The 21,554-nt window shown below is 28.9% G+C and overlaps 1 protein-coding gene across 4 annotated transcripts in view; it reads right to left on the reverse strand.

Annotated features, from left to right (window-relative positions):
* The window catches only part of LOC113547762 (WNT1-inducible-signaling pathway protein 2), a 268,501-nt gene that overhangs the window by 97,574 nt on the left and 149,373 nt on the right, over nt 1-21,554 (reverse strand). For 3 of the 4 annotated variants that reach the window (XM_026948243.1, XM_026948242.1, XM_026948244.1), the window contains one exon: nt 1,828-1,937. In XM_026948243.1, coding sequence (XP_026804044.1) covers nt 1,828-1,937 — 110 coding nt within the window. Of the gene's footprint in view, nt 1-1,827; nt 1,938-16,615; nt 16,743-21,554 lie in introns of those variants that run through there. The other variant, XM_026948245.1, reaches the window with a different exon arrangement.

Here is a 21,554-nt window from a genome sequence, read left to right on the forward strand (position 1 = left end):
CCGCTGACAACCCAACCACCACCCCGTCCACTGATGGCCACCATAGTACCACGTCCCACAACAACCCGACTACCTCTTCGTCCGCTGATTGCTACCATAGCGTCACAATAGAGTAGACCAGAATGCCACAGCCAAAAGGCACGAGGGAAACAAAAAACTCCAACGGTCAACCAAGGATCGCTCGACCGCCTTTCACCTTGCACGCCACACCACCACCAACGTTGGATCAACTCAACTACCGCCAACAGTGGAACACGAAAAGGATGAGCAATCACCAAGAAGAGGTGAAGACATCACAGCAGTTCTGGCTAACAAAACACACCTCCCCTGCACCCACAACAACCACACCCGCGAGCTATGAACCATGCTCACAGCAGCGTGAAGCTTTGGGGTCGTTCTCCACCGAAGCCACGGAAATGTAAGTACCAAACACTTCCGTATCCTAGTTTATTTTCACCCTCCTTACAAACAATTTTACTGGGGGTTTAAATGACCTAGTAGATTTAGTAAAATTCTACTGGAAGGGTTATAATAAGTCTCCGTGTTACACCGGCGTAGCTGGGTTACTGTCATCTGTCGTCATCACTTGCTGTGACGCCTCCGTATTTGAAGTCCAGATCAGCTACTGGATCTGGTCCAACAGTTTCGTGGCTTGCTGTAGCTTGGTGGTCGATGGCTGGTCTTGGTTAGGTCTTGTGCTCTGGCGTCGTAGGTTTATTATCTATTATTATTATATTTTTTCGAATTTATTTAGAGAACCACGTTATTGAACCTATTGTGCAAGGTGTCTTTTAAAAAGTTAACGTAAACTAAATATTTGAAATTCAAAAATTTTAGGTTACGTTAAGTGAAAACGCGAACATTGGCGTTTGATCGCTAGAAATGGACTGACACAAATTCAAAATCGTATTTTATTTATAATATTATATTGTATTGAACCGTGTTTATCGTTTTGTAGTTACGAAATTCTGTAGCCAGATTCAAAAATATATATATTAAGATTTGATAAATGATTAATTGAATTTTTATTTTTATTAATTTTTCAATATTTTTTGTATTTTTATTTCAATTATTTCATAAAATCAAATATAATACTGTGGTTATAAGACTCTGTTTTTCTATTTGTATTTTATTTAGTTCACATATTTTTATTATCAACACATATAATAAAGATTTATATTAAAATAATGTTCATTCATAATTATTTTTACATAAAAAAAAAAATATTGTATATGTTTTTGTGTATTTGTGGATTTTTAAATCGTATATTCAGTACATTTTTAGTGCATAAAATATAAGTGTATGCTATTGTTTAAAAATGTCTTAGTTTATTAAATTCACAGCTCTGCACGACGGATTGTGTACTATATAGAAATTACATAGATTTGTTGAGATACGTGTGAGCATCTTCATGTTTTACGTTTCGATATTATTTTGTAATGATGCTTTGTTTTGTTATAAATTTATAATACATGTTTTCTTGATTTTTTTGCGCAACGCAAGTGTTAAATGTATTGGCCAGTTATCATAGTTTTCGCACATCATTTCACAGACTCCTGTTGAGTTCCACATTCCAGCCACCTTGCACTACTAACGTTTGCTCACGCCCCTTTACAGTTGGACCACAAACATGTCTGAATCTCGGCCAAAATCAAGACGTGTATACCGACCGCAACAAAAAAAGGAAAAAGAAAAAATATCCAACTAAATAGTTTAATTTGTCGTATCGTAAAACCCTATTCCACGTACACACACACACACATATATATATATATTATGTATATCCGCACGTATTGTCTATATGCGGCATTTTGTGTAAGTACTTACCTCAGCTGAATCTTGATAGAGATTACAATTAGGACACAAGTCTTCGATGTAACAATCCACGCACCAACCAATCACCGCAATGATGACGGAAAACCAAACAATCATTTCACCTGAAATCGTGTTTAATATTAGCTATATGTTTGATTTTAAATATATAATTATACTCCATATGAACCAATTAACTGAATACAATATTTTATAAGTATATATCAGATATATTATAGATATTCAAATTAAAAAAAATTTAAAAATATACATTTGGTTTTTAGTCAAATGAATTTTCTACACGAAGAAAAACAGTCTTCATTGTAAATGGTTTATTATTATTATTATTACAAATATCTACTAGTTTTAAGTGATAGGATGTAAATTTGTAGTTAACATAATAATTATTTCAGGCAAAATATAATAAATTAATGAAAGAACATATTTTAACATTAATAACAAGGCATAACATTATATAATTTACAATGTTTTTTTATGAGTGTTTGTAAATAATATTTTTATATATTTTTTAAGTGTAGTTTTATAAAAACATTAAGTGCAATACTAAAATTCTAACCTTCATAAATTTGCATACGAAGTTTATTTAATTAACTGTAAATTGGTATAATGAAATTTTAAAAGTGTAATTATAATAATTAATTTCAAAAACATTATTTTTCGTAATGCAAGGTAAAAGTACAGTTTATATAATTTATTTCATATATTTAAAATAATGTTAATTGGTATTGTTTTAGTTTTACATATATATTGAACATTTGAAACTTCATAACTATTTTTAACTTGAAATTTTTCGACGTAATCTTCTAACACAATTTCGTCTATATTAAAGCTTAACGATTTATTTTTAAGTCGTGGGATGTTACTATAATACAAAGGGATAATAAATAATGAAATAGTAAATATTATTAAAACAATTATAAAATAATAATATAGTAACTATGCACTTTGCATATTTTTCAACTAAATTATAATATATTATTTCTACAAATCTTTTTTTTTGTGAATAATATGAATGTACATTTTAAATTTAAATTTCATAATTAAATTTATTTAAATAAATATAGAAATTTAATATATTAAATGACAATATACAAAATACGATTATGAATGAAAATAGTAAGATAGACGAGAGCACGTCATTAAATCATGCATAAATATTTTATATTTTGTGTGATAAGCACCAACATTTTGAAAATACAATTTTGTTAAAAATATAAAAAGTTAAGAACCGATAGAATTATTTGCTGACAGAGAACTGGGAGATATGATGTATTGGCTGAGTGTGCTAACGACTGAGAGAAATTTATGTCTAAGGAAGACCAAAATATAATAATTGTGATGAAAATAATAGTTATGAAACTCGATGAACGTTATTCTTACACCTACACAACGCTAAAATAATTCGCATCAATGTCAGCGATTTTATGATCGTCAACGTCGAGTGTGTGTTTCTTGTGAATGATCTGAGGTAGTTTTCATACTATGATAGTTATATTACGTATAATATGTTACAACAGTATTTTTCATAAGTTTTCTCATCACATTATATAATTTGTGCAATCCAAACAAATATTAAAATATCTCGCGCCACTCTCAAACGGGCAAAAAATAAAAATCACTAAGTATTACAAGTTAATGTATAGTTGTACTATGGAGATCATTGTATTTGATCAGATAGTCTTAAATAATAATTGAAATTAAAAGATTCTGATCCCGAATTTATATTAATTACTGTGTTTTTTTTTTAAATAGGTAAGTATTATAAAATTTATATTATCAACATTTTTAGAAAAAAAAAAGTACAAATTGTCAAAATTACTTCCACAAACAGCATACAAAAACTTTGCCGATTAAAGGTAAAAAAATAATTGATGCAATTGAAAAATATAATCAACTATTGCGTTGATTGATGTTGATAAACGATAATAAATTGGAATTCGCCAATTGTGTTTGTCGAAAAAATTAATATATTTTTATATTTGACAATTCGCAATACAGTAAACAACGATGTTAAATTAAATTATCGAAATTTTCTTAGATTCAGATTCTTTAATTTTATGATCTTTATGGATATTTAGTTGTATATAATTTTTTTTTATAAATTAAAGTTCTTGGACTCATAGTACCTATTTATATTTATGGTTTATACATAATTTATTTGTTGAATTTACTGCATATTCATTAAATTACATGAATTTTTACAGAAATTTAAATTTTATTATTACCAAATTTCGTTTGAAAAAAATCTGTGCTCGGCTTTTTCACAAGATGCCTCTTTAACGTTTTGCACGTTATTGCATCGCAGAATATTTTGACGATACTAATATAATATGATATGCACGGATATGCGCCGCATCGTTTTAATCCGTTTTACGGTCGTGCGGAGACGGAAATAATTCGGTTTTAATCGGAACCGTCTACGGCCGGACGGAAGGGGATTTGACAAAAGGGAATGTATAGGCCGAGAAGATTGCTTTCCTCCAACTCATCTGCACAGGGCCATCTGACGCTTCCGCCGCCATCCATCAGCCGCGCAGTATATTTATATTGGCAATATTAATCCCGGATATTTTTCTTTTACTCGGGAAAACGGCTGGCCGAATGTGGCGGCGTCGGCGGTAGACTTCTGCGGGGCCGGGGCGTGTTTGCCCAAAGATTCCGTGACGGCAGAATACGACAAGTATTTTACTGCGGCGCGCGCGCGTCTACGGCGCGACGGCAGCACAATGGGACTTAATAGTAGCTGCACCGCGGAGACGAAATCGATCTCCAGCTACCACCCGCAAACGATTTGTCCGCAACAAAAAAAAATCATAACGAAAATAATAAAAACGAATTATTGGAACCGCGAATATTTCGCCGTTTTTTAATATTTACGCAATCGTTGGACGGGGTTAACGCCGATCCATCAAAACGGAGGGTGGTGGATTTAATATTTATACGACACCGATGACTATACTACTATAATGTAATTATTGATACTCGTCGGAGTGGACGGGGTTCGACCGCATAAAAAAATATCCAAACGATATTTTCGTCACCGACCACCGTATTAGTTCCGATCACACAATATAGTATATGGCAGATTTATATAATTATTATATATTTTGTTTGCATTTTGATTTTTATAAGTATTTACATTTTAGATGGGCAGAGTGGAGTGGTATCAGAAAAAATATTGGTCCATTAATCCGCTCGTCTAAACTTTATAAATATTTATAAAGTATTAAGTTGTTTATACAAAATTTGAAATTTAATACATCACAATATAATCCTTATAATGTTTTGAAATATATAATTTAAAAATGTATGTTATCATTCAAACGAATGAAAACTGCAATGGTAATGGTATACAATATAATAAAACGAATAATTTTTATTTCAAATCAATTGGGTTATTACGGTGTAATTTACGTAAAAGAAATATTTTTAAAAATGTTAGTGTTTTTTTTAAGTAATGAGTGTTTCGTGTTGAACGAGTCACCCCGCATATTGTAGGTAGTACGTGACTGTCGACTGACCAAACTTATCGGTCAGTAAAGTTGTACTTACTTTGTAAATTACTCGTAATTTTAAATTAATGTTACGCTCGATGTTGTATCGTACTACAAAGAATTGATATTAATAATAATTTGCACCTAAATGTGCATAAAAACTAATTTTATAAAATGTCACACTACGTAGAATTTTTTTGTTTGAAAGTTGTTTTTATTGTCATATCCAGTACGATAAAATACATTATTATTCACACGGGATACTGTTCGGTAGTTAATCGTTTTTCCCCTTACATTTGATCATGTGTATTATACAGTACAGGTAATAATTATTATTTTGTCCATGGCAACACATAATGAACATTTTAAACGTAAGCTCACACATATAAAATTATAATATATGTGTATAATATATCATATATTACCTATGTATATATATTTAATACATTAATTCGTTGTTAAAATGATTTAAAACAATTATTAACAAAAAAATGTAGGTAAAATAATACAATCCTAAAAAGGTGGCGCTACATGTATATGCGTGTGTACAGTATATATATATATGTGTATAGTGATCGATTGGGCCCGAAGTAAGACTATATAGATTTATAATATTCTCAGACACTATCAGTAATCATACCATAAACGTCAAGTTATATAACTATAATGGTATTTTTATCAATTTATATTATGTATTACTGGATGTGTGTTAGTGTGTGTGTGTGTGTGCATGTGTTAGCATATGCGTTTATTATATGTTGAAAGAATCTAAATATTTTTCTATAGGCTTCCGATTAACTTCGGCCAATAGTGGCGTGAAAATATTTGAGCGATTTTATCACTTTTTATTAAGGTAGAATAAACCTGCTAGTCTACCTTACAAATGTCATGATGTTTTAAACTTGTGCCGTAAACTGGTGAACAACAAAATAAAGGATGTCACTCTTTTCGGTTACAATGTACCAATACATTTTCAGCCAGTACAATTTTCTTTAAAATTTACAATTACAGCAACCAACAGCTAAACATTTTAAATTTTAATAAAAAATATAATTTTTACGATAAAAAAAATACGCATACCTATAGCTAACCGTGAAAAATTAATAAAAATAAAATTATTTGCAATAAACTGTTATAACATAATATTATTTTATAGTTTACACTACGAGCATATACCTTAATTCTATAATATTTTATTACCTATATTTTGAAAGTAATGTAATCTTCATTTTTTTGTGGGGAGGGGAGAGAGCCGAATAAAGATAAACGGAGTTGTTTCATAAAAATAATGTATATCACCATCTAATAATTTTGAGTGTGTTCACAATAAACTTATAGAGTAATGTCAAAATATTTGACCATATAATAAATTATAATTTTACTAATATATTGTTATGTCACGGGAACCAATTAAATACTTCGAATTACACGTTATTGTGGTCACCAAAGCGGTATATAAACGGTACATTTTAAGAAACGATGAAGATATAGAAACTTATTATTTATATATATATATATGTTATGCTTAAGTTTTTCAAAGTAGACATTATATTTAAGTTAAAATTTAAAATTTAAACGTCAAAACTTAATGAAAATTATAAGAGAAAGTCTTTATTAGTTTTTGAAAATTATAAGTTTTGAAAAGCTAGAACAAAATTAGATGTCACAAACTCACAACTCATTAGAAGTGCATTGAACCTATGTGTGCTACTATATTATTATAGTCGAGTCGAATAGATATAATTTACTTCGAAAGAGGTAATATAATATATAAAAGCCATGGTCAATACACAAGGAATTTAATTGATCTTCATAGTTAATACGGTTAATAAAAAAAAGCTAAAGAGGATTCTCGTAGACCACAGTAGATCATAAAAAAATATTATTATGCAATAAACATGTAAAATTGTGACATTGAATACAAGTGTTATTAACATTATAGAAAAAATAATATGAAAAACGTAAGAAAATTCTACCTACTAACTATAATTGCATCTCTGGAGTATATAAAGCTTTAGACGACATAAAACAGGTGATACAAGAAGATGAACATTTTTTCATTATTTAATACCATAATAGAACACATGCTTATATTTTATAGTAACACAAATTTAAATAAATTCAATATATATATATATATATATATATATATATATATAGTACGTTTAATTTTTATCATAACTGAAGTATACAAAAGAATAAGTAAAGATACAAGTTTTGACCAAAAAGTGCGCCGTACAAAATATATGCAATAAGAACATTGCAATATGTTCAAAATGATTAACGTTCACTATTTATACTCGTATATTATACATACATATTATTTCACTCTTATAGAATCACGATTTACTAATTTACCATACAAAAATCCTTTATTTTTTTTTTTTTTTTAATTTTGTACCGTTAAAAATTACGAACCCTTTCTACTCACGCCATATTATAATACTTAAACCCGACTTTCCTACATTACACCGGAATTCCAATGAAATCAGCTACCCGATATATTTACGGAATTCAGACGATAAACACACATGCACACAAACACACCAAATGCAGTTATAAGAAAATGTAATAATATACACAGGGTTGATCTTTTATTACCTGCTATCATCACTATAGTTAAAGTATTTTTCTACGAGTTTGTATAGATTATAAAATGTTTTTCACAGAAATTGATATCATTACGTTTTTAAACTTTTAAATCATTTTATATTTTTAAGCGACAAGCAATTTGCTTTTATTTTCTTATCCAAAATAGAAACTCATTTTCAAAATGTTAACATAAAAATATGACTAATACAAATTGTACACTATAGAGTTAAAAGTATTTTACAATTTAAATGTTTATCACACTTATATATAATATTATAACTTACTGGTATAATATTGTTTAAAGTATTGTGTTGTAATGACTTCAAATTATGTATAAAAAAAAAAAAACTAATTTTCAAAAGCACTTATTTTTTACCGATAAAATAACTGAATATAAATAATGAAATAAAAGGACCACCTTGTATATTATAGATTTTTGTATTGTTCCAACGTTACGCGTTTGCAACACAGCAAGGGCGAGATGCTATAATAATTACTACATTTAGGCTTGTCCGCCATGATGGGGTCGTGAATAGATCAGTCATGAGAATCATCTTATTACTTATTAGTATCATTGTTCGGGCCGTCTATCGCACATAATACACGTGAGCTGCTAATCTCATGTATACATACGTACAATTTAGTCGTTCATATTTTCCTATTCTCCAGTGCGATACGCGGAACATGTTTTGTTCGGTCTTTCCATTTGTACGATTTCAATTTGCGACGATGATACGGCATATGATGAAATACCTGAGCTACGATTATTTATCCACTGCAGTCATATAGTATAATAGTATTACGTTTATTTAATTTTACGCGTTTTCGACGTCAAAATGTACACAGCGCATTATATACAACGAGTTATCACGGCGTACATTATATCATCGTAATATCTGAATAATTTTCGTTTCTGATGCGGAGCTTTTCAATTGTGAGTATATGGCATTGTTGTTTACTCATATAATTAATTAGCACTGTACGCACAGTGAAAACTTCCGTAATTATTTTTTACGTCCATAGAATAAAAAAATTACGAGACAGATAATAATAGTATGTATATTTTGAACTAAATAATATTAAGTACCTAAAGAAACTTAAAGTATTTTTATTTTCTATGTTCAGTGTGTTTTCATGTATAATTTACCCATCATTATAATAATTAGTGCATGTCGATTTCGGACTATCATAATTTTTTTTTTTTTTATTTTGATTTATTAAAATTAAAATGTTCAGTATATTACATGCTATTACAAGTTTGATTACCTAATAATTACAAGTTATAAATTACAGTTTTTGATATATTTTTTAAAATATTAATATTTACGATGGAAAACGTATAATATTCATTGTACTGGTCGAATACGTCATATTTGTGAATCGCATAATGATTGCTGTATTTGTTGTTATCTTGTCATTTTTAAGGTCTATTCTCACTGCTCCGGGCTGGGTCCGGGCCGGGTTGTATCATTTTTCAGCACGTCCGGGTAACCCGGGTGTTAGCATTCGCATTAAATGAATGAAGAAGTTAGTACAGATTATTAAATTACCGCCATATTTTGGATTTATATAATTTATTCCTCGAATTTTGTTTTTGTTTTAGTTAATAAAAAAATCTATTGTTGGCGTAAACAGTGAAAATAGTATTTATATATATATACTGATATAATATTAAATTATTTATTACTTATTACAGTATATTGAAGTCGATAATATAATATTCGGGTCAATACGCGATGCCAATGAAATGTAACACGACGTTATGTATATACAATTTCACTACCTACTGTTATACAAAATATATCAACTGTGGTATTATTGATTCATTACATTGGATAATAATATCATTATTATAGTGTACAATTCATCTGAACATCAATAGAACATTTAGTTGTTAAAATGTACTATAATAATATAAATGTAGGTATATTATTTAATAAATATAAATTCGATATAATAACGGCCACGGCGGCATTATAAAAATTGATATTATAATAGCTTTTTTTTAGCATATTATGTACATTATACTAAAATTATATGTGTATTCTTTATAATATATATTATAAAGAAAATCTACAGCTTATATTAAGATCTCATGAAACTTAATACTTTATGAAAAAGTATAATAGATGATTACATTAGAATATTCAATAATAAATAATAATAATTAATTTAAAAAATGTTTGAAAGCTTCAAAAGCTTGTAACTCAGTATTACAAATAATGAGCGAGTAATAATATATTATTTTTCGTTTATTTACACGATTTCTATAAACTTTTAGATTTTAAACATCATAAGTGGATCACGCATGACGGGTATAAACTATAAGCCATATTCAAAATACTGTCTAACAATCAACAATTAAAAATTATATTTTGTCGTTGGTCGAATGAATTATGAAAACTTAAATCCCTGTTTGTCATTTGTTATGTCAAATTTTCGTATGCACGATTTTATAATATATAACTATTTATACATGACAGTTATAAATAAATATCCGATACAATTATATGATATTATAGTCTTTGAAACTTGAAAAAAAAATCATTTACATTATGTATAATAATCAATATTATGTATAATATTATACGAAAATACTTTTATCGGTAAAGCGATAAAAAACATTTAATATTTACCTTTTTATAATTAGCATACATTTATTCACAAGGACGTAAAATGAAATGTACGTATAACATAACTACCGTCAATTATTGATCGATTATTATAGAGTCCAATTATTTTACATTTAAAATGGAATCCGCTCCCTTTGTATTATTATTACTATACGTTTATATTGAAAAAAGTTGTTCTTGAGTTTCGACCTAGTACTTATACATACAAACAATTTTATTTGATGTTACGGATTTTGGAATCAAATATAATTATTACAAATAATACTATATACACTATATGGTTTATTTAATTAGATGTTTGAGCTGTTTTAAGTGTTGCTTTACAAAAAAAAGCAAACAAAACTAACAAATTGGCTTTAATAACTCAGAGGCAATTCTAGAGATCACACGAATGGTACACTGTTATTACTGTTTTCACACGATAAAAAAACCCTATCTCACTGTTCAATGTTCAGTCGTTTGAAAATTATGCATATCTTAAGGATTTGAACAGGAACCTTGGTTATGTATTTCCATAAACGAATAAATCGTTATAGTAAATATAATTATTAATTACCATATACGATTCATAAATACATACTTGTGAACATATTCCTTAATTTATAAAGTTATTACGGGGATTATGGTAAAAAAAAAAATCAAGTAAAATTTCAAGAAGTGTATGTACACACGTTTTATTATAAACTTAGTATATTTTGCAATGAACACATTTGGTGTAGCTCATTAAATTAACAACATTTTTTTCAAAATCTTCTAAACGTTTCTCTGAGTTTTACTAGAACGGAATAGTTTGATAAAGTATTTTAAGAATCGTAAGCTGCGCATTTAAATAACAATACGACAAGACGATAATGTAACAGAATATAAAGAGTTTCAATTAAATGATCGTATAACCAACTATTACATCTTGTGACTGTGCTCGTACATTAATGACTAAGAGACAAAATATATTATTTATGACTCAAATTTATTTATTGAGATCATTAGGTAGTAAGTATTAAGTTATTTATACTGTCAAGTATTATTGATTAAAAACAGAATAAGTAAGAAGAAAAAATAAAAGTATATTATTTCATACCAAATCATATTGAAACAATTTTAAATGCCCAATATTATATGTAATTAATTATCATTATGTTTTGTAATCAAATAAGCTCTAATAGTGAGAAAAATACAAACTTAGGTAAATTTTAAACATTTTTCCTAGCGTTTTAGCTATTATAATAGCTATCGATTTTGGAAGTTCATATGACCATTTATAATTACACCGTGGACGGAAAGTAGTATGGTAAAGTATGTATTATTTGTTTTTTTTAAGTCACAACAATGTTAAAATTACTGACACATTTTAAAATTACATTTTAATAATTTTACTCAACAGTGTTATTATGTAAAGAAGTACATTTTTAAAAGTTTTAGAAATTATATGATTTTTTTGGTGTTGTTAGAGTCTAGTATCAAAGCTTCATAAAAGTTGTTTGGGACTTCTATTTTTTTTTTTCATTATAATGTTCATGTATTCACGGCAGTACATAGAATATATATAAAACAGTGACCATTTCTTCAAATATCTAATATATTATGCATTAAAAAAAAGTAAAAACATTCTCAACGTTTAATAAACTATTATTAAAAATTATATTTTTATTTGTTGTAGGTTTGAACTATTATTTTACTAAATATTTTGATTAAATCGATTTGTAATGAAAGAAAAATATTATAACTCTCGTACTATCTGAAATATTCCCGGTTAATCATCACATGATTTTCACCAAATATACAAAAATACAATTAAAAAATATCTGGAAAAGATTTCAGCGTGATTTAGTGCTTCGCAGCTTATTGATTATACGGCTTTGGTTAGTCGTGTGTTGTTATCATAAAGAATAAAAATATCTTTATTCTTCATGGTCGTTATGTTGGCGTATGATTCGCACATAACAATTGACTCTAAAAAACACTATAATTTCCATTATGAACAAAAAAACATCTAATCAATTGGGTCTTGCTTCTGCCAGTTGTTATTTCTGTCACTGTCGTTATTGTTATTGTTATCTTTATTTTTATCATTATTATTATTATTTTTATTGTTATTATTTATTTCATTTATTATTTTCACGACGCTTTGTTCTTGGCTGGAACGATATGACATCACCACTGCGTTTTGAATAATTGCTTATACAGGAACACTCAGAACTTGTAATTTCTAATCAAAAAAATTGGGTAATATTTGTCATGATTTTTACTTTTCTTGTATTAGCAAAAAAATAGTGAAAGATTTTAGATTCGTTTTCGAGGAATTTGGTTATAATTTATTTACACATGATTGTATATATATATTTTATAGGTGTAGCATTTTAATGCGAGTCTCATCGGCCACGCTAATGATTTAGAACTCTGTCGATATGAATATGTGAGCGACTATAAATCGGTCCGAAGTGAATTCGTCTAATACCGCTGTTGTTGTATTAGGTAATTAGCAATAGTCGAAGACAAAGACGTAAGGGGTCATCCGATAAATTTATCTAATCAAAAATAGTTTTAAAATAGAAAGTAAATAATAATAATATGCGCTGTATAGGTGATCTATATTCATAAGTTAATTTACAACGCTCCAGTGGTTCGTTTTAAATGAAGTAAAGATTTTAATTAATTTTACTCGTTTTTATTAAACCAGAATCGATGGCCCCCGGATTTTTTCTGATTGTTTTAAACAATTCGTTTATTATTTAATCGAGGTGTTTGCCAGATTTAATTAAATCGCGAAAGATATACAGAATGTTTAATATAAAAGCCTCGAGTCATTATTATTGTTCTGAAGATTAAAAATCTGCGACTTGGGTTAAACACTGTTCATTTTTCGTTGTTGTACGATAGTGTTTTTATTCGATCACGAATGTCACAAACTATGAATATAAATCTACAAATTACCAGCGAGGCGCTATAAAAATATATTTATATATGTATATACATATATATTACTCGAATCCCATACGTCACGAAAACGAAAAAATAACAGACCAGCGATTGATTTCAATCCGTATATATATGTAATACTATGGAGACATAGACGTGACATGCCTTTGTAAATAGAATAACGTATTGCGTAATATTATAGGTAGAAATCATTAATGAGTCTGACGTATAATCATGATATATTTATTATACAGAGCGGATTTGCGTAACTTAAAACACTCATTACTGGGAAAATGTTTTGAGGGATAATTTTTACATAATCTAAAATCATTACAAACCAAAATTTTTGAAAAAAAAAGTTATTGTGCCCCTTATTATTTATAATTATAATTAGTTTTTCTGTTTTGAAAGACAACATTTTTAATTGATTATTTTTAAAACAGAATATTATTCTAAAAATGTATCAATTTAAAACATAAAAAGCGAATTTTTAATGAGCAATTGGTTCATTATAACTTATAAGTAATTTAATGTAAATATTAACAAATTAAAGTGGCTCGACAAGGGTACTTTACAAAATAATAATTATTACTGCGGTCTTAAGAAGTTTGAATTCTTATAAATTTACTAAGCAACTAGGATACTAGGTACCTATACTTAATTTATATTACATTTAATATTTTGAATTTATCAGAAAAATATTCCGCTTTGAAATGTGAAGTACAAAAAAACGTATCAAATCATTCAAATAATTGTAAATAATAACATAAAAATTTATATAGATAAAAAGTAAATACATCACTATTTTTTCACTATTAATGGATTTTATTTAATGACTAGAAATTATTACACATTTTTTCGAAAATGTTAATACTTTTTTGTGAAAATTCAAAAACCAGTTAAAATCGTTTTAAAACAGTGGCGTATTTGTGGGAATGGGAGTTAATATATAGAGGAAAGAAATCTTTTTGAACTTTTTTATTTTCACTCATTTTTTTTTTTTTTTTGAGTATAATAATGTTTTATATATGTGTAGTGATATAAGGTAATATTACAGAAATACGAAATACAATTATTGCCGATAATGCTAAACTCTAATATAATATTAAATATTGACATTATTAAGCGTTTGAAAATATTACGGTCAATAACCGTAGTCCATATTGTACTACTTCTATGTATATCTCGCTCTGGATCTGCGCGAAGGTGTTGCCGTTGGTCTCGGACAGGAATCGGTAGATCGACGGGAACGAGACCGGACACCCGGTGCCGCGTATGGTGTAGTCATGACGTGTATGCCCCACTGGTCGGTGATGACCGGGTACATCTCGAGGCCGACGGACGATACGACGGCGAGCGTGACGGACGTGATGACGCTGGCCAGGTCAGGTTACCCGTGGGCGACAGCGGTCCGATCCCTATGCTGTTGATGACGGCGAACGATCCGATTGCCGTGCAGCCACGCCACCGACTCGTGCGCCTACTTGTCGTCGTCCCGGAGCACGCAGTAGTACGGCCACTCGGGCAGCACGCGTACAGTGTGCCCGGCTACCTCGCCGATGTAGATTGACGCCACCGCGGCTATGATGCCGATGCACGCGCCCTGCAGCAGCCGCACCCGGTAAGTACAGCACGCCGATCGTGCTGCTCCACAGCACCGTCAACCGGCTGACGATGCAGCACACGTGGTTTCCGGCCCACCGTGTCCACGAGTTAATACCGCTAAATATGATTGAAAACTTTTCGCATCGCAAAATACCGTCGGTCGTCGTTATTGTCGATAACCGTCCGACCATAAACAAACTTCTGAGTTCTAATATAAGCGGTTGGTTAACGTAATATAATATTTGACTATTCAGCAATCCGTTTAGTACTTCTGTTTTATTATGCATCAACAATTCAAAACATATCGCAGGACGAGGGTATGTATTAAGTCGTGAGTTGTAATAAATATCGTAATATAATATACGAGCACGAGTGTGTTAATGTTCGGTGTTCGTAATAATTCCAATAACACAAAAGAATACAGATAACAATCAAATCAAAACACTAAAACATGAGTTAATAATATTAACTTAATCTTTTAAAAAATTCAAACACATTATCTAGATTTCCGTTTAAATATTTGGATATATTTTAATCAACCGTGGATTTTCTGTTTTTTGTACTTGTGATTTTTAATCGTATTTTCTTTTTAAACACGTAAAAGTAGATTTGTAGTGATACAAATCGATCGGCAAGAATGGCTAGATGAACACCTTTTTTTTTCTTTACCCATGATTTCCGACGCAATCGATATGTTATGCCTTTAAAATGTAAGTATTTATTGTTGCACCTCGTAATAAAGATTGTTCTTTATCATACTAAAGTAGTAAAGTCTATAGACTTTATAAATGACATGGAATATTGATTTGCCCTTTTCGCGAATAAGCGTAATATTCTATATTTCTACGTTAAGTACAACAATATTATCATCGTCATCGTTGTCGGTCGCGCGTACACAAAATACAAAACCAATAAATAATAATAATAATAATACCAATATTTACGCGCACGTTTGACCATTATTAGATTATGTATTGTGGTTTGATTATTTTTAAATCGGAGGCTCCGGGCACGGAAATAAAAATTATCACGGTCAGTCGTTCCTGCGGACGCGGTGCTTATCGAGAAACGAATTCGGATTTGTGGTCGTTTGTTTCCCGACGATAGACCGTATTTGTATACGAACACGCCACACATTATGACATTAAATGTGTATAACAGAGCAGCTCCAGGAGATAGATATCGCGAGCCGGCGCGGTGGCGTATTATTGTCATAAATCTAAATCCTATTAAAACACACAATCTGGACTTATAAATCCCACAGGTATATATAATATACACCGGGAGGTTACCGGCTACTATTATGGGTATTATATACGTGCACGGTGGGCCGTCCGGCAATCCGTGTGCGGGTGGTGCAGCACGGGGTCCCGGATCACAATATAATATTTCAAAGGTCGAAAGGGTATTTAACTTTTGACACAGCGAAATTACCGATAAATTATTCATTAATCCTGACGTACAATGGTAGTAACGAGACGACAACCTGATCGTATACCACGCGGTACTATCGTATTATTATTATTATGTGTAGGTACCTACTATAATTATATAATCGACGTTGCTCCTCACGTTGTCTCGCTATCCGTTCGGGTAATTTAACATTTCTGGCCGAAGATTGAGTTCGGTATCATTTTTTTTTTTTGAGATGAGTAAATAATAAATAAAAAAAAAACCAAACAAATAACATTTCACGAGGTATATAAAGCACACACAACACTCGTTGTTGATACTACACCGATTCCGGGGATTTCGACTGCGGCTAAACCGATGCCAAATAACGAAAGACCATCCTACTAAAAAAAAAAAAAAAAAAAAAAATAATAATACAATTTTATCATAACAATATTATCAATAATATGACTGATAGAAACCTAATACGCCCGTTAACAGGAAATTGTATTTCGGAATTTATCTTATCAACTCTTTTGAACAACAAATGTGTTTATGAAAATGTGCTAGTGTCGCACACGCCTTTATTTGGATTAACGATGCGCCCATAATTGTTTTTTATATTCTGTCGTAAATATGTCAACAGCTCTTTGTAATATTGTAAATTATTATACTTATTACTTATACAGTTATACCTAACATGATATACGAGAATAACACTGCATCATATTCGCGTTTGTATTTCAACAAACACGTTTGTGTTTCTGACGTGTGTACGGACATAAATAAGTTGTCGCAGACAAACCGAAAAATCTCGTCTTAAGCTTTCCGCCTACGTTTTCCGAACAATTCATTTAACATGGTTTATTGCGCACGGTGTTCCTCATCCGGTGATTATACGACAACCGTGTGCTGCACTACAACTGTGTACGTTTAGTACGTCAGATGTATTATTGTCGATTTTTCTCGTTCCGTACCATATAATACGATCGTTTCCCGGAGACAATCGCTTACCCGGAAATGTTCATTCTAAATGGTCTGAAATCGAATTTCAGTCGACAGTTTCAAACGTGTACACGTGGATTCCACCGAACAACAACAACAACAACGACAACTTTCGTGCATAATATTCTGCGATTTGCAAAGGTGTCGCACAAAAATATCATCAGCGATAATAAATACATAAGGTGTCCCTTATTATTATAGTTACCATATTTCTTTAATGCGATATCACATATGTCACAGTGATTGACAAATTATTTTATTTATACAAATGCCTTCCGCGTTTATTTTTTCCGAGTGGCGTTATTGTAATACATACATCCCGCGAGACTTCTAAATTACCTACTCGTATATGGAACACCGCGTGTGTATTTATGTACGACATAAAATTTCATATTATTTTATTAATTACTGTTTTTAAAATGTCTGTTTCATGTTTTGTTGTTTTGTTCTGATTATTATTTTATACATTTTGTGAAATTTTATATTTATTAAATTTATATTTTGTGTTGTTTTATTGTTATTTTCTTGAAACTTTTAATTAATTTCTCGATTAATTAAAATAATACATTTATAATAATCCTCATCGAGATAGTTAGATGGAATATACAATATCATACAGCAGTAACATGATATGGACAATTTAATTTTTTAGTTGTACAAACTATAAGTTTATCGTTATCAAATAAAACTCAAATCTGTATATGAATATACGAATGTTGTATACGTTTTTAATTATTAAAGAAGATAATTCGTGTTTAAGTGTATTTTATGAAATTGTATTATTTTAAAAGCACCTTAAGGGTTTCATTTAAAAGAAATTATAATGTCCGATCATGTAGATAACAAAAAAAAAAAAAAAAAACGATAACGCGAAACGAGTAGCTAGAACTTATCGGCACCATTTGCAAGATATTAAAGCACATTTTTCAAACTACAGTCGTGCCCTTTCATAAACGTTGACACCATCTTATGTTGTCATTGATTTTTTTTTTCTTCACGTCAAGTTCACTCGGCACATATAACACCTAATATTTCCAAACTGTCAAATTAAATGTCGGCCTCGTTAATACGAGTGATATTGATGATGTACACGAGTCCGTACGAAAACAATGAATTATTATGTAGAACCACAATTGCCTTTTCTTTACCCGCCAATGATATTGAAGTTTTTCCAAGACCATTCATTCGGAGTATTTATACTCTGTACGAACGAGTAATATTTATCATTCCACCTTGAAATAGCGTCGCCTAAAACGGCACTAATTTCAATTTGACACACACGAAGTTTACATATTAATATTCATTTTAGTTCTTCTCTTCATTATAACAACGTACATTTAAATTCATACCGACATTTCACTACAGGAATCACTATATGTTTTACATAAATATTTAGGTAATACAAGTATTCTGCCCATTTGATTATTAATGACTATAATGAATGTTGTGATTTGACATTATATTATACTGTTTGGTCGATGTATATAAATTGACCAGTATAAAAAAAAAAAAAAACAGTATCAATGACATCGATTAACAATATTTTGGTTTCGAAAATTAATAGAATTATGTTTGGATGGTAATCGTGTATTCGTGTAAATTCAATAAAGGTCAACATTATAAATTATTGTTGAGTCAAATGCTCTGACGAAGCGACATTTAAGCGTTTAATTCACCAAAGTGGACACTTTATATAATTAAATATGCATGTACGTATATACATAAATCATATTTTGAATAAATGACCGCTTGCCTGTTTCGGATTCGTCATTCCAGCTTAGGTAAGGTTTACTTGTTGACCTTAATCTATTTTGTATTCCACGAGGAAACTTTGAGTTGAGGCATAGGATAAGCCATGAGATTGTTTTACCTGTAGACCTTATTTTATTTTACTTTTCTTTACTTGGACATAATATATTTCATTAGGGCAAAGGCATTGTGATAATTTCAAATTAAAATTAAATTATATTTTAAGATACTTAATATGAAGAAAAGAACAATACTCATTCGGCTACAATGAAATTATAAAGGATTTTATATATTATAATAATTTTCTTTTTTCATAAATATTTGATCGATTTTCTTTGAATACGCAGTCAAATAAATCATAAAAATGGACTTATCCAGTTATATTTTTATTATATCACAATTTTATTGTAATAATTATATAAATGTTGTTCTTGTAAAAATATAATTTGTTTAAATTGTTAGTTAACGATATAATTATTATTTGAAATGCTTTTTGAATTGAACCTGAATTAATTAAAATTTTGTAATGATTGACAATAAATTGTTATGCACATATATTAATTAAATGCTATAATTGAACGATTGTGTTTGAACGATAAAAGATAAATTCATAAAAAAAATATAAATACAATTTAATTTAATTGTTTCTGTTAAATATATAGAACTTTCTTATTTTGGTTATTTATATTTATTTAATAAATAATTTTTTATTTACAAAATATGACTATAAGATCGTTTATATAATCGTATCCATGTAATGTGGTATTTTTTTTATAACTAAACATTAAATATTTTAAAAATCGTTAGGTAACTGTTTTACTATAATTATTTCAGCTTTAAATTGTTATTATAATTTTTAAATCGTTCTTAAATAGATTTGCTTTATTATAATTTGTAGTTTCAAATATTAAAATATACAATTTTAATATAAGCTAACTAGATTATATTATGCATTTATATATATTATTTAAAACAGTATTAAATCAATTTTAAAAACTGTCCACTGTTATCCATTATTTTCATGATCAATTTTTTATCATTTAAGAAAAGTTAGTAATTTAGTTATTAATATATAATATATAAGTTATTAATATAGTAATTAGTTACTTTTATGCTAGAATACTATAATTAATGATAAATTCAAACTTTATTTTCAATTATAATCAATTGGTTGATTATACTAGACAACAAACTTTCACGGTTGGTTCTGTTTTTATTTAAATCATTATACATTATAGGTACTATACATATTACATTTTAATACAGATGCATTTATATTATATTGATTTAATAATAGTATTATTAGCGTTATATATACAAAGTACACAATACGTTAAAAATGCCTAAGTCATTTGTTAACGATTGGTAATACAGTAATATTAATATGTATAATAGGCTAGGTTTTTTCGGAGTAGATTCAAAAAATTAATTAAGATTCTACAATTAATCTAAGTTATTTAAATTATTCAGACGTATAATGCTTCAAAATTAAATAAAAACTATCAAAATAAAAATAATCTATAACATTCAGAGAATAATTTATGTAAATAATACCAATTCTTATTTTAAAATTTTACACAGATTAGTTTATACAAAAACAGTAAGTTTGTTGTGGTAAGTTTTTAAAAAATGGTTAGTTATTTATAAATATAATGTAAATAATTATTAAGATCAATCTGTCAGTTATCTTATCGATAGTTGGTTTGTTAGTTATAATAGAAAGTTGTTTTCCGACTCATAATGTTTAATAATGAGATACAAAAAATGAAAATAAAAACTTAAAATTAAATCGTATATCGATTAAAAAATGTATAAGTACTTGTGTTTTTATAAAATCAAATATTATTTAGATTTCATAAAAGTTTGAAACCGAAACTTGTTTATTTTTATTATTAAATAAATATATATTTTTTGTAATATACTTATATAGGTATATAAAGCCATAGAGATTTAAATGCTAGATTTTGTCATATATGTATTATAGTCATTACAATTTATAATTTTTGAAAGTAACAGTAATCGGAATTTATTATTTATTGGATACATAATGTATACAAATATATATGTTTTTCTTTTTACTAATGCAACACGACTTTCATTTATGGGCCACAAAATATAAATCCATCTTGACGTTTACATTCGATAGTGCCCATATTATTTATTTTCAAAAACACCACAACAGAAACCCCGATGTGTGTACCTAAATACGAAAAAATCGAATGTCATCATTCGTAATAATCCACTTTCCGAGTCAATGAACGTGCAACGGACATAAAAACTGAATGGCTCTTATAACCTATGTTCTAGAGAATTCGGTTTTTTTACGATTGAAGAG

The sequence above is a fragment of the Rhopalosiphum maidis genome, chromosome 1, assembly GCF_003676215.2.
Source record: "Rhopalosiphum maidis isolate BTI-1 chromosome 1, ASM367621v3, whole genome shotgun sequence".
In the NCBI taxonomy this organism is placed as follows: domain Eukaryota; kingdom Metazoa; phylum Arthropoda; class Insecta; order Hemiptera; family Aphididae; genus Rhopalosiphum; species Rhopalosiphum maidis.